Source organism: Pseudonaja textilis, chromosome 2 (genome assembly GCF_049901715.1).
Source record: "Pseudonaja textilis isolate UNSWEBS1 chromosome 2, rPseTex1.2, whole genome shotgun sequence".
Taxonomy (NCBI): Eukaryota; Metazoa; Chordata; class Lepidosauria; order Squamata; family Elapidae; genus Pseudonaja; species Pseudonaja textilis.
The window spans coordinates 18,393,405-18,415,292 of record NC_141991.1 but is presented as its reverse complement, the minus strand read 5'-3'; the positions used below and the strand labels follow the sequence as shown (position 1 = coordinate 18,415,292).

Genomic DNA, 21,888 nt, shown 5'->3' with positions numbered 1-21,888 from the left:
GCAGCATACGCCAACCTTAGTTGTTTAGTTTAGTTTATTGTCGAAATCAAACACCATCTTCAGTGCACATGAGATGAAAATAAATACACATATCCTTCACACTCCACACCTTGCACCGAAAACCCGCAACACCACACCAACATTGCACTATACAGCAGAATTCAAAAGAGCTACTTCCCTGGGATAGAAGCTGTTTTTCAGCCTATTTGTGCTTGTTTTTAATATTCTGTACTGTCTGCCAAATGGTAATAGTTCAAAAAAAGGGTGCCCAGGATGAGATGGATCTTTGAGAATTCTGTAAGACAGTATTTAACAGTATAACAGAGTTGGAAGGGACCTTGAAGGTCTTCTAGTCCAACCCCCTGCTCAGGCAGGAATCCCTATACCATTTCAGACAAATGGTTGTCCAATCTCTTCTTAAAAACTTCCAGTATGGAGCATTCTGGAGGCAAAATCTTTCCACCGATTAATTGTTCTCACCATCAGGAAATTTCTCCTCTTATTTCTAGGTTTTACTTGTCTCCTTGATTCATTTAGAGCTGCTCCAAGCTACCCTGGGGAGGGCAGGTGACTTACGGGTGGCCTGCAATGTTCTGGCACCTGAAACCCCAAATTCTGACAAAATTGAGAAGCGCAACTCGAGGAGAAATCGCTTCTGCTACAAAAGCGAAAGGAAAAAGCGACGGCCTCTTCGCGTTGATTGGACGTTAAAGAGGGAGGTTGTTTTGGAAATAGCCGCAGATCCGGAGACCCCGGGAGAAGTGGGGAGTTTTAGGCTCAACGCTGCAAAATGCGGGAAGAGGAAAAAAACCCTCGGGCGCTGCACGCTCAGGTGGGGAAGGGGGCTCGGCTCTGGGTCTGACGGGCTGGGTGGGGGAGTCCTTGGAAAGCCGGAAGCACTGCTACTTGACGCGGGGGATTCCCCCGCTTTGTTAACGCTGCGCTCCATTATGCGGCCGCGCCTTTTTGTCGCCAAGTCGGAACAAGGGAAAGGCGAAAAAGTTGTACAAAGCTCCCTCAAGCGAGCAATTCTTTTCCTGGTAGGCGCGTTAACCACCGCGCTATCGGTTCCAGGAATAAAAAAATTCTGTGTGGGGGCGGGGGGCTGGACGCAGTTGGTCAAGAAAGGACAGGCAGGTTAGCTTTTTATTTTTAGGAAGAAGAGCTGCAAGGCTTTGAGGCCTAATAAAGATTGGAAGGGCGGCCTGGACAGAAGGTTCAGCCTCAGTACGTCTTTTGCGGGCGGGGTCACAGCGGGGCTGCACAGCCTCCTTTGAGGCGTTGTGCAAAAACCTGCCCGTCCTTTAGCGTGAGGGTTAATTAATCTCCGGGATATGTTTTTTTCCAGCAATAACTTCGAGGTGGAGAAATTGCAGAGTTCATGTAGGGGTTCTCTGGGTTTTGGGGGCTTTATTTTACAAGCAGGGGGTGCGCTACTAAGTTGCACTTGCCAAGGATATGTGTAATGCAGTGATTAGTAAGACTAATTTTGTATATTTTTCTCTCGTTACGATGAGGTTCGTGCTGTATGAAGCACACAGAAAAGGCTTTTTACGATTTGGACCATGAAGGAAAAATCGTTTTCCTTAAAACACTTTTGTAATAATGTTATTGAGCATGGCAGTTAAAAAGATAAGGACTAATACAAAGTAAAAAAAAACAGTAAAAAGAGGAATTGGAATGTGCAACGAAGAAAGGAAATGTTTAAAGAAATGACTTCAACTTTATAATGTATAGTTTTAATAACACTTTCACAACTGTTTCAGTGGAAAATCTTCCCATAACTCACCTCATTTCTCTAAGCAAATCCTTACAGCATCGTTGTTCAGTCCTGGTCAGCAAAAGGATTAATTACTATGAATAACATCTATTTTAACCTTACTCAAGGCTTTTTAATCCCAATTTAGAAGTTAAACCATTTAATATATTGCCCATTTAAATGTTCCATTTTAGTCTTCAATGGGTCGTATAGTAGATCCTGCTCTATCTATCTATCTATCTATCTATCTATCTATCTATCTATCTATCTATCTATCTATCTATCTATCTATGCAGACTTACAACAGTTTGTTTAGTCATAGTTCAAAGTTATAACTGCACCCAATAAAGTGACTTATAACCATTTTTCAGACATGACCATTGCAGCATCCTCATGGTCACATGATCAAAAATATTTAACAAATTTCTCATTTTAGCAACATAAATTCTGGACTCAGTTGTGGTTGTATGTTGTGTACTACCTGCATTTGACACAAATGATTGGTTTTTCTTTTCCAACAAGCAGCCTTTGTTATGGGTCACAGGCATTAGAGATCAGGGTGGCACTGTTAATCTCAAATTTCATTATTAGCATTTTATAAGGTTATATTAGCACTTTTAAGGTGGCAGGTTTTTTTCTTTAAGGAAACATGTTTTTCCCTTCTTAGCCAAGGACATTTCTTTGTCATGTGAGAACTTGCTTTTTTGGCAACTGCACAATAGATAGCAGATTCTGAAAGTCCTTGAATACATTCGCAAGTTTTAAGAAAGATAGAAACGCAGCTGGCAAAGAGCAAGATAACCCATAAATTTGCCACTAGCAGAATATTTTCTATGTTGCTAAGTGAGAAATTTATTAAGTGAGTTTTGCCCCATTTTATGACTTTTCTTACCGCATTTGTTAAGTGAATTGTTGCAGTTGTTAAGTTAGTAACACAGTTGTTAAGTGGTGAATCTGGTTTCCCCATTGGTTTTGCTTGTCAGAAGGTTGCAAACAGTGATCCCATGACTCTGGGACACTGCAACCTTCATAAATATGACCCAGTTGTCAAGCATCCGAATGTAAATCGTGACCATGGGGATGCTGCAACAGTCATAAAAGTGCAAAATGATGATAAGTCACTTTTTTCAGTGCTGTTGTAATTTAGAATGGTTACTAAACAAAGGGTTGTAAGTTGAGCACTACCTATAAACGCTTTTTGCTTTGCCTGAATTTATTGGGTGTTTTGTATTTCCAGGTGGGCAAAGACGTCTCCTTTGCAAAGATAAAATTCTGTCTTTCCAATTGAAGTTTTTATCTGCTTCTCGCCAAACTCTGGATGCCTGAGTTTCTATGCAACAGCCCAACTCTATTCTATTCTATTTTAGGAAGAAGGTTAAGATAAAAATAGATCTATTTATTCAGCACTTTGGTTGGGATGGGGGTGTTGGTTTCTATCATGCTAACTACTGGATTGATTTTGCTTCTTTAAATGTAAGTTCCTTCCTTCATCCTGTTTAGAATTCTCCCAAACCCCTTCCATGCATGCTTTACAAACTAATCTCTCTGTATTTTTAATTAGCACTCCTGTCCACTTTCTGTTGAATAGAGAACAGGGTACCTGAGGGATCACCTTTTCCCCCAAAGTTTCTACATATCCAGTTAGATCAAATAGGGCAGGCATATTGCAGATCCATCAGCCAAAGAATGTCAGCTAAAGGGGACTAGGAAGACAAGGGTTTTTTTTTTCCTACAGCAGCCCTTGTTCTGTGGAATCCTCTCTTTGGAGATAAGAATAGCCCTAACTCTATTAGCCTTCCATAAAACTTTTAAAACCTGGTTATGCTCCTGAGTCTGGGGCCTACTACATGCACTAAGACCCCCACCTCTCCTGGCTATATTGTTAACAGGCCAGGTGTCTTGCTTTGTATGTACTCAAATTAGATGTTTTTAATCTTTTTATTATTTTAATGGTTTTTTTACTGTTTTTGTTTTAAACTATTTTTAAGTTTTAATTGTAATACCTTTTTGAATGTGAGCCGTCCAGAATCAGCTGAGATGGGCAGTTATAGAAATCAAATAAATAACCAAAAAACAAATAAATATGGGGTTCTTTGAACAGTCACAGGTGCAATCCTCACACACATTAAAAATGGAATCTGTATTTTATAATTACATTGTGTGTTTATGTTTTTACTCTTATTCAAGTAACATGTTTTCAGTATTCCTACATCATTTGTTTTCTGCATTTGTGGTGGGGTGGGGAGTGGACATAATATTTTAAACTTTAAGCATTCTTAGTTTCCATGTTTTATCATATTAATTTCATAAGCATCTCCAAAATCTTCCTTCGATCATTCTATTTCTTCTAATCCATTCAGAATTGTTTCATTACTTTTATATTTATTTTCATTTGCTGTGTTAAGTACTGCTTAATTTTCCTTATCCACTTCTAAAAACTTTTTTATCCACTTTAAAACTATTTCTATCATAATCCTGTGTTTCTCTGATTAATCCTGTGTTTCTCTGTTCATTGTTTTCTTTTACCATATTTCTGCAACTGTCTTTTCCTATATATATTAATATAGGAATATTTTTCCTATATTAATATCTCTGTCACCTTCATTTCTTGCATCATTCTTAAATAATTTTTTCTTATCCATAGCCTTGTCATACTTTCTAAAAAAATGTGATAAGTATGGATATATATTTATATGATTATCTGGAGCTCTTAGGATTAGATTGTATATACATTTGATATATAAATACCCTTCATTATAACTCCAATGTTTTTCTCAATTTTACTGAGTATTTCAATATATAATTGTTATGGTCATTAATTACAACCACCTCACTTAAAAAGTCATTCTGTTCATCTATTTATAATTTTTACATGTACATTATGCAGTATTTCAGGTTCAGATCATTTTAAATCTAGCTAAAGCATCTGAGATACTTAATATGGGAAAGATGCTTGCAGTTGGACTAAACAAATGCTGGGATTGTTAAGTCAAAATATATTTCATACAAGTGTGAGTTTTTCTTGTCTAAAGCTGCCTTCCTCAATCCAATACCCAAGAGATGAATTGGATATCAGCTCTCATAACCTCTGGCCGTTCCAAGTCAATAAGATTGAAGTGAAGGGCAGCACACCAAGTTAAGGAGTTTAAGGAAGTACTTTATCTACAGTAATATATCAATATATATCTCAATTAATATATATCAATTAAAAATTCCTGTGTAGGAATGAGTAATATCTAATTCTTTTCTTTCCATGCCGTCTGAACCCTGATAATTTTTGTAACTCAGAAAGCTTGGAAGATGCCAACAATAATTACAGGTGAGACATTCAGATCTTTCTTACACTTACTTGAGAGCTACAAGAAGCAGGAGAAAAGCCCCAGGGTACTGATGAAATCAGAGGAGAAAACTCTTATATTCTTATTTTATATATTTAAAAGCGAAATACCACTCATGCATCATCACAAAAATCTCCAGAACCATAAAGCCTACAAACTTGAAATTTGGCACGTGTTCCTCTTGGCTTCTAGGTGCTCACTAAGAAAGGATTGTTTGAAATGACCACCAGACCATTAGTATTTCCTATAAATACTAATAACACTCTCTGATGCTAAGGAGTCCTGTACTCCCCCTCCCCACCTGAAAAGTAATCTCTTCCAAATGCAAAACACAAGCAGAGGAGAGGAGTTTCAGTTTTACTTTCAGAGCAGCAAGCAGCTTTACTACAGAACAATTGAGCTAAGCCACGCCCAGGCTCCTTGCTGTCTCCTTGCTCACACAGCAAATACTGTTTCAGTTTCCAAACAGCTCTCAACTCTCTCCCCACCTGAAAAGAAATCTGTTCCAACTGCAGTTGAACTACGCTATACCCAAGCTTCTTGCTGTCTTATTGCTCACACAGCAAACACTGTTTCAGTTTCCAAACAGCCCTCTAGTTTCACACGCTGACAGGATGCTAGCCAGATGAATATAGATGGATGCTGGTAGGCAGAAAGAGCATTTTTCCCATATTTTCCTCCCAAAAAACTTGCCCAATCACATAGTTTCATAGCAAAGCACCAGTACCTGGCTAGTTGATTATATGGCTAAAAACATTGGTTTCTATACTAAGTGGAGGAACCAGGAAAAGTAAGGCAGGCATGAATTGAAAAAATTGAAACTTGGATGAGGAAAGGTTTTGATCTGAATATCTGCAGATAACTGGATTCAAGATAGAATTGGGGAAATCTAGTAAAATAATTGGTTACCTGTAGGATAGTTTTCTTCATTCATTCTTGCTTTTTAAGGTATGAACCAAATTCTCTAAATTTGATGAACCAGGAAGAGCATCTGAAAGGACTTTTCCAGATGATCTTCTAAGCTTTAAGATACTTATTGAGTAAATCAGAAACTTTGACAACTTGGATTCTGTGTGGAATGTCAGTTTCAGATAGAATTCAGCAAAATAGATAATCTGCTTGTGCAAAAGCAAGGAGATCTTCCGATGTGCACCACAAAAGCAGTAGAAATACCCCAGATGTAAGTCCAGTTTTGTCCTACGACATGGATACCACCCCCTAATATAATCAACTGAAATCTTGCAAGATGATCAACTCCCATGAGGTTTTTGTCTTGAGTTCTGCCTGTGAATGTTCAGCAGTGCAAGATCGGGGGATTTTGTGAGGTTTCTGCTACCTAAAATATTTAAATTGTTTCGTTTGAGAAAGAGGGAACCCTGGTTGGGTACTGGGAAGCAGCGTCTTCCCCACATAGCAAAACTAGACCATAACTTTATGTATTGTTTTTTTTGCCTTTCGATATTGATAGAAGAAGATTCTGGATATTGTGATCCCTGGATTGCTAAGACCACAAGTACATCTTCTAGAAACTCTGATGCAAAGAGTCCATCGAATGCTGGTAGAAACAAAGGTAGACACCTGGCTGGGATCCTTTGTAACCTTGGAGTGGGGAAGTAATTAAAGTGGGTGAAGCTGGGCCACCCTATGTAAAAACCATTTTGTTTTACTTTCTTTTCCTGGTTTTGAGGAGAGGAATATGGGGTTTCCGTTTGAAAAGAAAAATCTCACACAAAATTGACTTTAGGCCAACATGGTAGCTTTGGCGAGTTCCCCACATAATCTTCAGGATAGAAACCCTGCCCCTGACTTAGCTATTAGGGTGGGAGACAAGTCCAGATCATCCCTCCAAGGGGGAAGGAATTGATGTTAATACCTTCGTCTCAAAGAAAAGGATTTGGTTACCTGCTGTAATGCTGTTGGAGAAGACAGCAATAGCACTCAGACTGTGATGACCCGGCATGTGGCACAAAGGCAACACAGTCACGTAAGTAAGGAGGGTCCCTTTAGTACCTCTAATTTTGCTTCCAGGTTACCTTCGGCTGGAGAAAAAAACTCTCCCAAGAACAGTCTTTAAGTGGAGGAAATTCAGTCCGAAAACAAACTATGTACAAACTGTAAATAAAAATCCACCCAAACCACGCTTGTGTTAACTTGACAGGGCAGGAGAAGGAATTGCAGACTTGGAAGGCCAGCAAAACACACACAGTTCAGGAACCCAGATAAGCCTCGACAATACCAGATAATTCACAACTTGCTCTCAACAGTTTGCTGTGCGCAATTTCCCTTTTTAAACACTGTGTTCCCAGCTGCAGCTAATGAAGGGAATCAGGGCCCTTTCTTCCCCCATAAGCCACGCAACTTACATTGCTCCCTTCTTCATTCCTCTCTGCGTGCCCTAGGATGAAGAGGGGGTGGGCCTGGGTCTTCCTCCAAATTCCCTCTGCCTTGCTCTATCTCTCCCCTGCTCTGCCCAGCTGGCCTTTGCTCTTTCCCAGTTTCTTCCACAGCCAGTGGAGCCACACTCCCACTCCCTGTCAGCTACTCAGCCTCCCCCTCGGAGTCAGATTCCGACAGGGGCATGACACAGACATAGACTGCCTCATAGTGCTTTACAGCCCTCTTTAAGTTTTTACAGAGTCAGCATATTTCCCCCCCTCCAACAATCTGGGTCCTCATTTTATCAACCTCAGAAGGATGGAAAACTGAGTCGACCTTGAGCCAGTGAGTCAGCAGAAGTAGCCTGCAGTATTGCATTCTAACCATTCTAACCACTGCACCACCACAGTCTTGATGAGTAGGTTGGGATGACATGTTCTATTTTCACTGCTGTCCTCTATACCAGAGGTCCCCAACACCCGGGCGCAAACTGCGCTGGCCCATGGCACACCAGAAACTGGGTCGGGCAAATGAGTGAAGCCCCATGCTGGTTTGAAAGGGGTTAAGAAAGCCATCTATGTCAAAATTGATCAGCCCCCTCTCAACAGAGGGGGAGGGATACGCCATCATCTATCTCCAATCTACAACACAGTCCTTTCAGCAGTTCCAAGAAGGCTTCACACCCATTTGCACCACTCAGGTAACTCTGAGGACATAGATAAACCTCCAGGTGACCTTAACAACCCACTAATAGAATTTAAATAACCATCTGCCTGCAAGGAGTATAAATCCTTCCATTCCCCTCCATCCAGTCAGAGCTGAAGAAGCTTCTTGGATGAGAAGCGAAATGTCTTCCAAGACAACCCAGAAAGTCCAGTTGCCTCTTGAAAGAAACACGTTTGGTAGTGGCGGGATTGAGATTGACTTTGTGTCTCCCACAACTATGAGAAGGATGGAAGATGGAAGCCATTCCAGATCCACTTTACCTGCTCTGTGGAGAAAGAACTCTGAAGGCCACTCACAACTGACACCAAGGCTGTGCTTCTGTGCTCCTCGGGAGTCACACCAACTGCTTCTTCATTTTTTCCTTATAGAGCAGGCATGGGGAATTCTGGGAGTCCACAAGCCATAAAGGGGCCATAGTTCCCCACCTCTGTTATAGAGGGAGAGAGAAGGAGATGAGGGACATTCAGGGTTTATTTTGATGGGATCAACAACTGAGTCAGATAATAAAATCCAATTTACTATGCTATAGTCTGGACTACAACCCTGAATGGTTTATAAGACAAAAACATTTTAAAAAATCTTGTTGTTAGTTGCAAAGTCGTTTTCCGACCCATCGCATTGACCCATGGACAACGTTCCTCCAGGCCTTCCTGTCCTCTACCATCCCCTGGAGTCCATTTAAGGTCACGTCTACTGCTTCAGTGACTCCATCCAGCCACCTCATTCTCTGTTGTCCCCTTCTTCTTCTATTTGCCCTCAATCGTTCCCAGCATGAGGCTCTTCTCCAGGGAGTCCTTCCTCCTCATGAGGTGGCCAAAGTATTTGAGTTTCATCTTCAGGATCAGGCCTTCTGAAGAGCAGTCAGGGTTGATCTCTAGGACTGACTGTGTCAGCCTTCAAGATTTTCTTCCTTTGCTTTGCATCTTTCGGCTGCCATAGGTAACGGGGAGGAGGGGGGACATGATTATGGGAAGCGAGCTGGAGGTTTCACAAAACAGAACTGTATAAGTTTGGGGGGTGGGGGGATTTCTTGCTTAGGCTTCTTTCCTATGCTATGCGCAACCGCAGCTCTTTATCAAAATATCCCCAGGTCAACGGACAGAGGCCTCATCACCACCTGGAGATGCCCACATGACGCTATACACAACTTTTAATTGGATGAGCCAATTGAACTATTGGGGGTGGGAACGTTGCCATCACTTTATATATGTGATTTACACGCTCATTTTCTCAAATTCAGAAGTCTTTTGTTGCTACCACTTGATTTCCAGTAAAAGATATCTTTTCTCTAATTAATGGAGTCTTAAGTATTTCTATATTGGATTTTGAATGGAGCACCATCTGACAGATCGGTTTGATCGGACTCTAAAAAAAATCTAAACAGTCTTAATGAAATCATGAACATCTCCTAATATTTTCTTGTCTGTTTTTCAGCAGTCAGACCCAAGGGCCAAATCATCGCTTTAGCTCTAGGTTTTTTAGCCGCAATTTTGATCCTTGCTATATTGACTGGTAAGTACTGCGTCTTTTCTGTTTAACTTTCTCCATAGTTTTGTTGCTGCCGTGGTTATCATTTAAACAAAGATCACCACATGCATAAATTTAAAACACAGAATAATTTGGAAGGAAATAGCAACTGGGGGTGAGGTGTGTCAAATGAGTCAAGATGAAGATTGCTACAGTGCAGTTGAAAATTAGAGTTTGTACATGTGTCAAATGTTGCCTGGAAGGAATTTGATTGCAGTACTGTGATTGCCATCTGGACTTTTTTTTTTTTTTGGGGGGTTGGGGGGCACACTCACAAATGTCCCAGGAAGGGAAGATTGTTATGTGACAAGCCAAAGCAGTTACAGAGTGAATGGAGGGGAGGGAGGAAGCCTGCAAGATCCAACATAAACAAACTTGCATTTGATTTGTAATCCATACTTAGTGTAGCTTTTTTTGAGAAGTTCTTTTATGGTGTCTTTCTGTCAGTTTTAAACTCCAGCAACTGCCAGGGCAGTTTTTCTGGCAAAATTTTGGAAGTAGCTTGTCCCTGTCTCCACCTCTTTCCTTTGGCTAAGAGAAAATATTCAGTAAGCCGCCTTGAGTCGCCATGGGCGAATAGGCAATATAAATTCAGTGAATGAATTTATGACTGGCCTAAGGTCATCCAGTTGGCTTTGTGCCTAAGGCAGAACTACAATTCACAGTCTCCCAGTTTTAGCCTGATGTCTTAACCACTACATCAAATTTGATCTTTTCCTATGATAGCTAATCTACTTTTATGTTTCTCCTGATGTGCTGAACTCTCACTTCCATATTTAATTTTCTTTAAGCAGTGCTACCCAAACATGGGTAAATTACCCAAAATTGGGTGAAAGTTGTTTTTCTTTGGGTAATGATATAACAACCCTATTACCCTATACCAGGGGTGGGCAACAATGGCCCTTTTATGAATTATGGACTTCAACTCCCAGAATTCCTGACCAAGCCATGCTAGCTCAGGAATTTTGGGAGTTGAAGTCCACAAGTCATAAAGGGGCCATAGTTGCCCACCTCTGCCCTATACCAACAGAGAAATTTACATTCATTGAAGAGTACCCAACATTGGATAAAAAGGATTTCCAGATAAGTGGTTTTGCGTGATTAAAGAAACAGTTTTGGGAGCACTAATTTAAAGAATATAGATGGTCATCCAACTTGTAAGAAGTAGGATTGTGTAGCTACAATTACAATATATTTGGTAAGTATTTTGGCAAAATATTTGGTTAAAAAAAACAAAAAATCACAATGAAATACACAGGCACACCAACATTTATTACACCTCCCAATAGAAGTTCATGTTGCATCTTGACCCCAGAGCCCAAGAGAATAGCCAGGTCTTCAGAACTTTCCTAAAAGCTAACTTGGCCCAGTCAAATTTCAGGATGGGGGAACCTAATAGCAGTAGCACTTAGACATATATACTACTTCACAATGCTTTACAACCCTCTCTAAGCAATTTTATAGAGTCAGCCCATTGTCCCCAACATTCCTCATTTTATTGACCTTGAAAGGATGGAAAGCTAAGTTAACCTTGAGTCAGTCAGGATCGAACTGCTAAACTGCTGGCAGTCAGCAGTCAACAGAATTAGCCACCAATACTGCATTCTAACCACTACACCACCACACTCTTAATTCCCCAGGGAAGGCACCACAAAGAAAAGGCACCTCCTAAGTCCCATCTGATGGCAGTTTCAAAGAACACACAACAAAATAGGCAGAATTACACTCTTCTACACAACCATTTTCACTTTTGTTGACATTTATCTCTTGCAACAAGCCACATATTCTCTCCCTCCTTTTTAGCAGCCTTTGCACTCTTAAACTTTCTCCATTTGATAAGAATTATATCAAGGTACACAAATCCATCTACTAGTTCTAGTTTTTGGCAATTTCTGACAAGCAAAGTCAATGGGGAAGCTGGTAGGAAGTCCACAAGTTGCAGTCATGTAATGTTGCTTGTGGTGATTTGCTGGAACTGACAAACACAACTGCCTTGGTTACTTGGGCAGTCGTGAGTTTTCACTTTATAAATTTATTCTTAATGATGGAATTGCCAGCCCCAAATATGGTTAGTAATTGAGGACTACCTGTAAGAGATGACCAAGATGACCCCAAGGGAGGGGTCAAGCACATCACAGTCTCAAGTCCCTTCGCACCCATTTTGGATTAGGGCCCTGTGTTAGAGAAAAAAAGCAGTCAATGACTTGCCCTATAATGTATAATATATATAAATATAATATAAAGAAGAGGGAGTCAAGCTATTTTCTAAAGCACCCAAAGGCCAGACAAGGAATAATGGATGGAAACTGAACAAGGAGAGATTCAACCTGGAAATAAGGAGAAACTTTCTGACAGAACCATCAACCCATGGAACAGCTTTGCCTTTGGAAGTTGTGGGAGCGCCATCACTGGAGGCTTTCAAGAAGAGATTAGGCTGCCATTTGTCAGAAAGGGTGTAAGTCACCTGCTTGGGCGAGGGGTTGACTAAATCAGGGGTCGCCAACCTTTTGGACCACAGGGACCACCAAACTTACAATTTTAAATCCCGCGGACCAGAGACCCTGGGAAAATCCCAAAACAGTCTGCAGGAAAATTCCCCACCCCGTTTTCCTACCGATCGATCATTTTTTATTTGGGATCGCAGGATACCGTCTCCAGCTCTGTTCTCGGAGGGAGGGAGGGAGGGGGAGGAGAGAGAGAGAGAGAGAGAGAGAGAGAGGAAGCAGCAGAAGTCTGTCTTTCTCTCCCCCAAACTCCGCCAGAAATGAGTCTTTGACGGCTCAGCCTCTTGGAGTAGGATGCCTTGCAGGGTCCCAAAGACTCATTTCTGGCAGAGTTTGGGAGAGAGAAAAAATCTTTTGCTGCTTTCTTTGCGTGCAACCAAAAGAGGAAGAAAGAAACGGAAAGAAGCAGCCTGGTGGCCAGGCAAGGCGCGTGGGGCAACTTCCCCCCTGCCGCCCTTTCCCTCCTCCCCTGACTAACTCTTGTTGTGCACAATGCAAGTGACGCAAGCCTTGTGTTCCCGTGGGCCATGTGGGCAGCACAGCCTTGTGTTTCTGCACAGCCTGGATTAATTGCTTTGGGGATGACATTTATCTGCGGACCACCAAAATTTTCTCATGGACCACCAGTGGTCCCCGGCCCACTGATTGGTGACCACTGGACTAGATGATGTACAGGGTCCCTTCCAACGCTGTTAATCTAATATAATCTAAGTCCAGCCTACTTTGAATTCCATTGACTCTTATCTATTGTCAATATGTTTTGAGTGTTGGTAGTTCAGATTCTTGAAAGAGAATCTACATGCACTCTATATGCAATATGAGAATCCACATGCAATCATGCAATAAACTTGTATTCATTTGAATCACCTCGGCTTCTCATTTTCTGCACTTAACACTAGCTGTATTTACAGGTTAACTCACTTGGTTTCCTTAAATCCTGGAATTGAAGTTTAAATGAGGTAGATTAATATTGTCTATTCAAACTATGTTGTCAGAATTGTACCGTGTTTCTCATATAATAAGGCCTGGTCTTATTTTTTTTTTTGAGCCTCAAAAAAATGGCTAGGCCGTCTTTTCAGGGGTGACTTAATTCCCACCCCCCTTGCATTTTCGGGCGGGTGGGCAGCGATGGCTTGGATGTTGACCTCGGCGTTGGTGGGGCACTTTGTATCAGGGTCAACACAGGCAGCACCATATCCGGGTGTGCAACAAAAGTACTTCCTAACGGCAAGCCCCCCCCATTTCCCCCATTTCGCATGTTTTAATATAGGCCTTAATTTGGGGGGAGGGGCTTAATTTCATTTCATGCCTATAAAACATGCTGGGACTTCCTCTTGGGGGAGGCCATATTGTTGGAGAAACAGGGTAGTTAATTGTGAGCTCTGTGATTTGTCCATTTTGATTTTCTTTTTCCAGTTTTTATTACAAAACCGTGTCTGCCATGCCATTCCACTGTAAGTGCTGCCTGCCCTGATTTCTGGATTGGATATAACAGAAAATGTTTCTATGCATCAAAAGAAGAAAGAAATTGGTCTCTCAGTTTAAAGACCTGTTCTTCACTTAATGCATCCTTGGCTGTGATCGATACACAGAAGGAATTGGTAAGGAATAATTAGACATCATTATTAATTAGACATCCTATTGTATTTATTATTATCTGTATATTACTAAAATTCTCATTCTGTTTGTCTGTTTATAACCTCAAGGTACCCAAACGATATATTGTATTGCAACAGTATTTTAATCAAAATTAAATGCTCCCTGTCAGATTCCCAAAAGCAAAGTCAATGGGGAATCCAGAAGGAGATGGAACTCAGTGTTTCAATAACCACAGAGACCATCGTGGCTGATTCATGTCATAAACTTCTAATTTCAGATCTTCTTCATTTTTTTTCTTCTATTCTACTATCTCCTGGTATTACCATATGAATTATCCACATTATCTTCTTTTCAATCACAGTTAAATCTAGTATGTTATGAGGCAAGACTTTTATCAGTTTGTATTTGGAGATCCCACAATATTTTAATCTGCTCGTTTTCAAGTACTTTTATGTTCCCACCAAATTTTAATGAGCATCACGCAATAATTTTCTACACATGTTCTAGTGCTTCATTTGGTGACTGTGTTATATCATAGTTTATAATCTATTTGTGCAATTGTCTTGATCTTGTATGATCTACTGTTTCTTTTGCCTCTTTGTCCAACATGCACTTTCAATCATTTGATGATTTTTCAATTCTAGCTTTGATTACATTCGTTTGAATAGATTGCTCTTGAGCAGCCAAAATCAAATCTTCAGTTTCTTTTTCTTTTTCAGTTCTGGTAAGCCATTTGCCAGGTTTCATCTTTATCCACTTGATCTTTGATAGAAATTGACTGTGTAATGCTTTTCCATAGCCATTGTGTGTTTTCCATTGTGTGTTTATTACATTATTCTGATGTTCATCTTTTATTTCCTGAACATTCTTAAGTTCCAATGTTTTAACTTGTATCAGAGCGTGCTCCTGGCTGTTTGACAGCTTGACTTGAAATCTGTCCCTATTTCTGCAGGACAGGTATAAATCTATCAAGATCACTAAGAGGGTATAATGCATAGCGAATTATCATTAGCTTTCTGCTGTCCAGTTCCGCTTTTGTGCGATCAATAATTCCAGCAGTATATCATATCACAGGTGATTTACTTTTTCTTCTGACTCTTCATATAATCTGAACTTTGAATTGTTCGACAATTTTTCAATTCTGGCCTTGATTGCATTAGTTCAAATAGCCTGCACAGTTCTGATGTTTGTAAGTGTCATGGCATTTTGATATTTTTTTCCAAAGCTTTCATGGCTGCCCTAGCAATGGCTAGTCTGTAATGCATTTTTCTGAATGGTGGTTCCTTTGTTGATAGTAGATCCAGAAATATAGAAACTATCCACCACTTCAGTATCTTCACTGTTAATTCTACAGGTTGTTATTCTACCTCTTGTCATAAGTTTGGTCTTTACAGAATATTATTATTAATAAGGTTTGTTGCACATTCAGCCCAATATTCAGACTAGATGTTACGAGTCCTTTATGTAGATGGTGCAACAAACGGCCCTCCAACAACTGCTTCTACAATCTGCTTTGCTTCAGATAATCAGAGTTGGAAGGGACCTTGTAGGTCATCTAGTCCAACCCCCCGCCCAAGCGGGAGACCCTACACCATTTCTGACAAACGGCAGTCCAATCTCTTCTTGAAAGTCTCAGGTGAGACACACCTGTAGGAGACCTCGACCACCCTCTGCTCTCGGTAGATATGATCAATCAACATCACTTTTAGGATGCAAAGCATGATTCATAATCATAAGCTTCCTTGTTTTTCTGTCCAAATTGTCCAGCTCCATCTGGGTCCAGTCAATTATTCCTGCAGAGTATCAAATCACAGTTATAGCCCAGGTATTTATTGCTTTTATGATGTTTCCACCACTCAGTTTGGACTTTAAAATCTTTCGAATTCTTCAAATGTACTTGGCTGAAGTTGATTCCTTGACTTTAGTATTATTATTATGAATAATAATAATAAAATGATGACATGGTGTAATACAGGGGTGTCACACTGAAAGCCTGTGGGCCACATATGGTTGGATCTGGCCTACAGGGCTGCCCTGGAAAAAGTAAGGGGCTGGCCCATGTCGCTTCAGTCTGGTCCACCCAGTGTGAAGAGGAAACATGCCAGCAGTTTGGGGAGTGGCGTCAAGCTGGCCACGCTCACCCAGTTGGCCACACCCACTCAGTTGCCCCCTCCCCCAAGGTCAACCACAACCCTGATGCGGCCCTCAATGAAATTGAGTTTTACACCCCTGGTGTAGTATGTCATGTGTTGTTCATCTGAGGTTGTATTTACCTACTTTTAAGAACTGCTCAGGACCAGATGATTTCTATTATGTCCTGATACGCAAAGCCATGGCACTCAAAGGGGGTGTAGTTACTTTTTCCTATGACTGTTTACATCAATTTAATTAATATGTTAATATTACTTTAATTTTATGTTCCTGTACAAATGAAATAATTTGACACAAATCCATTTTAGCATTAAACAGATAGTGAAAAATAATAGACTCTTTCTCCAATTAGTGTTCCAAATTATAGTTTAGTATACATTTTTTTCCCTTTTAGGATTTTTGGGTGGAAATTTTCAGTCCCTTTCATTATTGGTTTGGTCTCTCAAGAAAAATTAACCAGTTCTGGAAATGGTTCAACGATACAGAGTTTAAAAACCAGTAAGTATGTTGTATTTGTTTGTTTGTTTGTTTATAGGACTTACAGAGCTATTTTCCTTTTTGAAGCATTTATAAACACTACACTTCAGCTTGAGCAGCTAAAAAAAATAATAAGAGTTGAGATGCTTTTTGGCTAAGCTTCTTTCCCCCTCCCCAAAATATGACACAGAAATAGGAAGAAAGGATTGTTTGGGCAATAGAATTTAATAGCTGGTGGTCTCTGCACTGCTGGCCAGCTGTGATGGACCGATGTTCAGTTTGACTGAAATGATACACTACCTTCAAGAGCAGATGGGTCTGGTGCCAATTCTGGTATTTTTGTAAGCAGGGACAACCAGCCCAGGTGGTCATAAAATTGGAATTTGGTGGGGGTTTTTGGTGAAAGTCAGTTTGTTTTTCCCCCCTGAAATGCTGGCTAGAGAATTCAGGGAGCTGAAGTCTACACATCTTAAAATTTGTCTAGGTTGAGAAAGAGTAATCTATTATCTAGGTTATAATAAAATGGCAAATGTGCATGTATACATTAAGAATCAAATGTATGCCCCAGCAAGACTAGCAAAAATGTTTCCAAATAGATCACCGGAATGTTGGAAATGTAAACACAATCAAGGGACATATTATCATATGTGGTGGACATGCCCAGTAGCAAAAAAATATCGGATGAGGATAAGAAGGTCGATTGAGGAAATAACTAAACAACAAATAGAGTTAAAACCAGAGATATTCTTACTAGGCATAATAACAGAAAATATGACAAAAATATAATATCTAATGCTACATTTAATAACGGCAGCTAGAATTGTTTATGTGCAAAATGGGAAAAATGGTACTATATCGCCTGAGGAAAGTGTGATAAGGAAAGTATTAGAGTGTGCCGAGATGGATAGGCTGACAATGGAAATAAAAGATAGAGGAGAAACCGAATATTATTTGATTTGGAATGCATGATATAATTGGTTAAATAGTAGGTATAAAGATAAATAAAGAATATGAAATATTATAGTATGATAATAAAAAATACACATGGTATACATTATAGTATATGTATATATGTTTATATGTGTGTGTGTGTATAAAATGTGTGTGTGTGTGTAATTAAAATATATATAAATGAATGTATACCGATACCGAAATGTTGTAAAGAATGAAAATGGTGTTATAAAATGAGGAAAATTGTTTAATAAATTTTTTTTAAAAAAAAAATCAAGTGTATGTATTAGTAAAGTATCAACCACCTCTAATCTTGATTCATATCCTGTTCTATTAACAAAGTAATCGTGAAATGGCAAACGTATACATGTTAAAGATCAATTGTGTGTATTTGTGATGTATCAACTATCCCTGATCTCATTCCTATCCATCATTCAGAATGTTGACACAGCCTTTTTTGGAAAGGGTGTTTATTTGAACATCAACTAAATAATCAAATCAGAATGATTTGGCAATTGGATTGGGAGAAGGGATTTGCTTTAGAGATTTGATCAATTGGCCTTCAAACTGAAAGTCTATAAAAGGAACCCAAATAGCACCATTTGTTTTTGTTCAAGTTATTTGCCATATTTTAAGACTGATAACAATAAGGTCAGGTGCTTGAAAGTTTAATGAATCTGAAGTATATGCCAAATACTTTCGCAAGTCTACAGCATTTGGAATTTGAATTACAACGTGTGGGTCTGAAATTTCAATTCAGAATTTCAGTGTTTCAGTGCATTACTTCAGAGGTGCTAGGAATGTGCCCAACCTTCCAGTTGATCACTGAAATTTTGAACCAAAGTTTTACTTTTGTGCTTTATACTTCAAAAACCAAATGCTGTAGACTTCATGTAGTTTTTCACAGATACCTAACAACAAAACCCATATGTACTTCGTTTATATTTAATAGTTCAGATTATTAAATGGCAAATATATGGAAACCAAATATCATATCCAAATTTCTATTATTTGAGAAGTGCTCACAGCTTGTAATATTCATATTTAAAGTGTTCATTGAATTCTGAGAACAGTTCATGGAAGTTACTTCATGAAGCTTTGGCTAGTCATCTCTTAGGTTCTAGATATCTCTGATGAATTCAAAACATTCTGGAATCTCTAATAACAGAAATTGCGTTCTGAAAGTGCAGTGTTGGTGGATGTTTCCCTATTCTCGAAAGATGGGGACCTTCATGGAAGGGTAATTTTTGCAGTGTTCATTGAAATAGCAACTCCTTGTCCTATTTCAGGTTTGCAGTGCGAGGGGAAGGTTTCTGCGCTTACGTAGACGGAAAAGGAGCAAGTAGTACTGTGTGCTCCATGGAGAAACGTTTTCTCTGCAGCCGGCCAGAAAGTTGTAGCAAGTCTGGATAATGCAACCTCGTCAAAAGAAAGGAGATCCTGGCTTGACCAGAATTTATTGGAGAAGCGCGTTTGCATATAGTATCTCCTGTCACACCCAGATGTGCTAGTTGCTATCTAAACTTTAGTTGTAAACCTGAGGATCCATCTTCAGATCCTAGTTTAACAAAGTTGTTCTGTTCCTTATCTCGGTCAGGGACGGTCTAGGCCGTGGATGACTCATCCCGATCAACTCAACAGAGCCAACTCGCCAGAGCACAATTCAATGCAAGATTAACTCAAGACAAGGACAAGTGAATTGCAACAGGCCTTGTCTTGTTTTAGGTTTGAACCTACTCAAGTGAGAAGTCGTTGAGGCTGGGGTGAGCTGCATTTCTACTTGTCCCTCTCTTGAGTTATCCTGCGTTGAATTGTTCCACAACAAGTTGTGGATGGTCAATGGCTGTGGCGAGTTGTCTTATTTCACCCCCATATATTGTCCCTTCTGGGAAATTTCACATTTCCCTGATACATTCATGTTCTGTCTCGCCTTTCCTCTTTCCCAAAATATGAAAGAGTACAAACTCACACCAACACAGGCAGGCAAGCTGGCTCGGACTTCACAGAGTTAATTCTTTGGAACTGATAATATTCTTGGCATTCCCACATATCCTGCCTGTCAAGTCCAAACTGATAAAGTTTTACTCACAGAAAATCACAAGGCAGTCCACAAAAATAGTCATTCATAAAGAAAATCTGAAGTAAGGTTAAACTTTGTCCCGTACAAAGTTTCAGGAGAAAACACACCCACTTTTATCCCCTGTAGGGTGTGGCTCAATGACTCAGCTCGCTCTCTGACCCTCCCACGCCTCCTACGTTGATGCTCACGTGTCTCCCTACAACACTGCTCAGGATCAAGCCAACACTCTTCCTCTTTACTCCCTGTCAGGGGCTGCTCCAATATGCCTTCCTCCTGTTTAATCTCAGGCTGTTCCTCTTGGTTGTCTGATAGAACCTGAGGAACTATCAGGGAGGAAGGTCCTGGGGAGGAAGGCATTGCCAGAGAGGAAGGTCCTAAGGAGGAAGGCATTCCCAGTTCCTCCTCCTCATCTTCCAGGTCTTCTTCCTCTGACAGAATAGGCTTGGGAATCGGGGCCAAGACACATTCATGTTACGGTATATCAATTCTCACTGTTACATTTTTATCTGTATAAAACTCTTTCCACATCATCTTCTAAGAAGCTGAGAGTCACATCAAGACACCCAGCTGACTAGATGGACCTATTTTGTCCCAACAAAAAACTGACTCATTTCATCTATCACAACCCGAGATTTTATTTTTGCTTTTCTGGGCAAAAAGCTCCCAAGCTCTCTGCAATCACATCTGGTTATAGCTGTGGAAGAAAGAATTTCTTTTTATGTGTGTAACTATTTATGTGTGTAATTATTTGTCTTTATTGTTATTTATTTATTTTTCAGAGTATAAGACGCTCTGTAATATAAGCTTTTGGTGAGGAAAACAAAGGAAATCAAGAGAAAATGGCGGGGGTGGGTGGGAATCTGCCTCTGCCTCCCAGCAATTTGCCTCCTTGCAGCAAACAGCCTGGTCAGCTTCAGCACAGTCTGATTAGCACAAGCAGCTGATTGTTGGTAGGATCGGCCTCCCGATGATCAGCTGTTTCAGGCTGCAGGGATTGCCATAGCCTATTGCTGCCTCCGCCTGCCCCATTTTCAGCCTCCGCATCCTGTTGGCAAGGGATCAGAACAGGCAGAAAATGGGGCACGCGGAGGCTGAAAATGAGGCAAATTGCTGGAAGGCAGAGGCCAAAGGGTGGGGGCCGGTGGGTGTGCAGGACTTCGGCAACATTCCTGTATAAGACACAAAGACATTTCCAACCACTTTTGGGGGTGGAAAAAATGTGTCTCTCTGAAAATACAATGTACATGTCAGCCTTTGCTTTGCATCTTTCGGCTGTCATAAGTAACGGGGGGAGGAGGGGGGAATGGTTATGGGAAGTGAGCTGGAGGTGTTACAAACCAGAAGTGTATAAATGGGGGTGGGGAGTGGGGTGTAAATTCTTGCTTAGGTTTCTATCCTATGCTATGCGCAGCTGCAACCCTTTATCAAACTATGTCAAGGTCAACGGACAGAGGACTCATCACTATCTGGAGATGCCCACATGATGATATACACAACTTTTAATTAGATGAGCCAATTGAACTATTGGGGGTGGGAACGTTGCCATTACTTTGTATATGTGATTTACGTGCCCATTTTCTCAGATTCAGAATTCTTTTGTTGCTACCACTTGATTTCCAGTAAAAGATACCTTTTCTCCGATTAAAGGACAGGTTGGTATTTCTTTCTTGGATTTTGAATGGAGCACCAGCTGACATTACACTTTTTTCACTATAGCAAATGTAAAGTTATTTTTAAATAGTATTGTATATTACAAGCCTCATTATGAACCACTCCTAAAAGTTTTTATCTAACTTGCATTTTAATTTAACACTTATTTCTTAACTACCTGACTTATTTTAATGATCACTATGCAATCTGTAATTTTAAGATATTTTATTTTTGTCGTGTCTGAAGTCTTCACTCCAGTCCACAGCAGACAGAGGACTCTGTCCTGGGAACTGATTGGCTGCCTGGCCGAAGCAGCTAGTATATAAGAGCTGTCAAACTCCCTGTTAGTTGTTGCTGTACAGTCAGTTGAGCTGTTCACTGTTAGCGTTAATAAACCATTGGCAACTGATTAGCTTGTCTCGCCTCATTATTCCCTGCCGATATCCCAGAATTTTTTAATTAATGCTTTATTTTATTCACTATCCTATTGAATTTGTTATTTGGCCAGCTTCTGTATGGTATTACTGCTATAAAGTTTCTCTTGAGCCAGGATTGGTTCCTGTTGACTTTATGGACACATTTATGCAGGTTGTGTATCAGGTCTATGATAGCTATTTGTCTTCTTCCAGGGTGTTAATAATCTGTGCCGATTGGCCTAGATCCCTAATACTGGCTTATCATGCTGAAGGTGGTTAATGCGCTGAGAAAAGATTCTGCCTCTAAGTCCAACAGAGCTCACAGGCGTGTTAC

At 40.2% G+C, this 21,888-nt stretch overlaps 1 protein-coding gene across 2 annotated transcripts; it reads left to right on the top strand.

Moving 5' to 3' along the window:
• The first annotated feature begins 562 nt into the window (after nucleotides 1-562).
• On the top strand, nucleotides 563-21,547 carry LOC113450855 (C-type lectin domain family 2 member D-like). Of its 2 annotated transcripts, XM_087923408.1 has the most exons (8): nucleotides 563-832; nucleotides 2,997-3,024; nucleotides 5,049-5,078; nucleotides 6,566-6,667; nucleotides 9,634-9,711; nucleotides 13,647-13,831; nucleotides 16,375-16,478; nucleotides 18,698-21,547. In XM_087923408.1, exons 1-8 carry the CDS (start codon nucleotides 791-793, stop codon nucleotides 18,819-18,821), a joined length of 693 nt encoding a protein of 230 aa, XP_087779534.1. In that variant the 5' UTR covers nucleotides 563-790; the 3' UTR covers nucleotides 18,822-21,547. The 2 variants fall into 2 exon arrangements, with proteins under 2 accessions (XP_087779534.1, XP_087779535.1); XM_087923409.1 differs by lacking the exon at nucleotides 2,997-3,024 and having other exon boundaries at nucleotides 565-832; nucleotides 5,048-5,078.
• Nucleotides 21,548-21,888: the final 341 nt, after the last annotated feature.

What these genes read in the sequence shown, in the direction of transcription:
- LOC113450855 (XM_087923408.1), top strand. Translation starts at nt 791, where the DNA reads ATGCGGGAAGAGGAAAAAAACCCTCGGGCGCTGCACGCTCAG. An exon ending in CTCGGGCGCTGCACGCTCAG is followed by an intron (nt 833 to 2,996) that starts GTGGGGAAGGGG and finishes TTGTATTTCCAG; the next exon opens with GTGGGCAAAGACGTCTCCTT. An exon ending in GATGCCAACAATAATTACAG is followed by an intron (nt 5,079 to 6,565) that starts GTGAGACATTCA and finishes CGATATTGATAG; the next exon opens with AAGAAGATTCTGGATATTGT.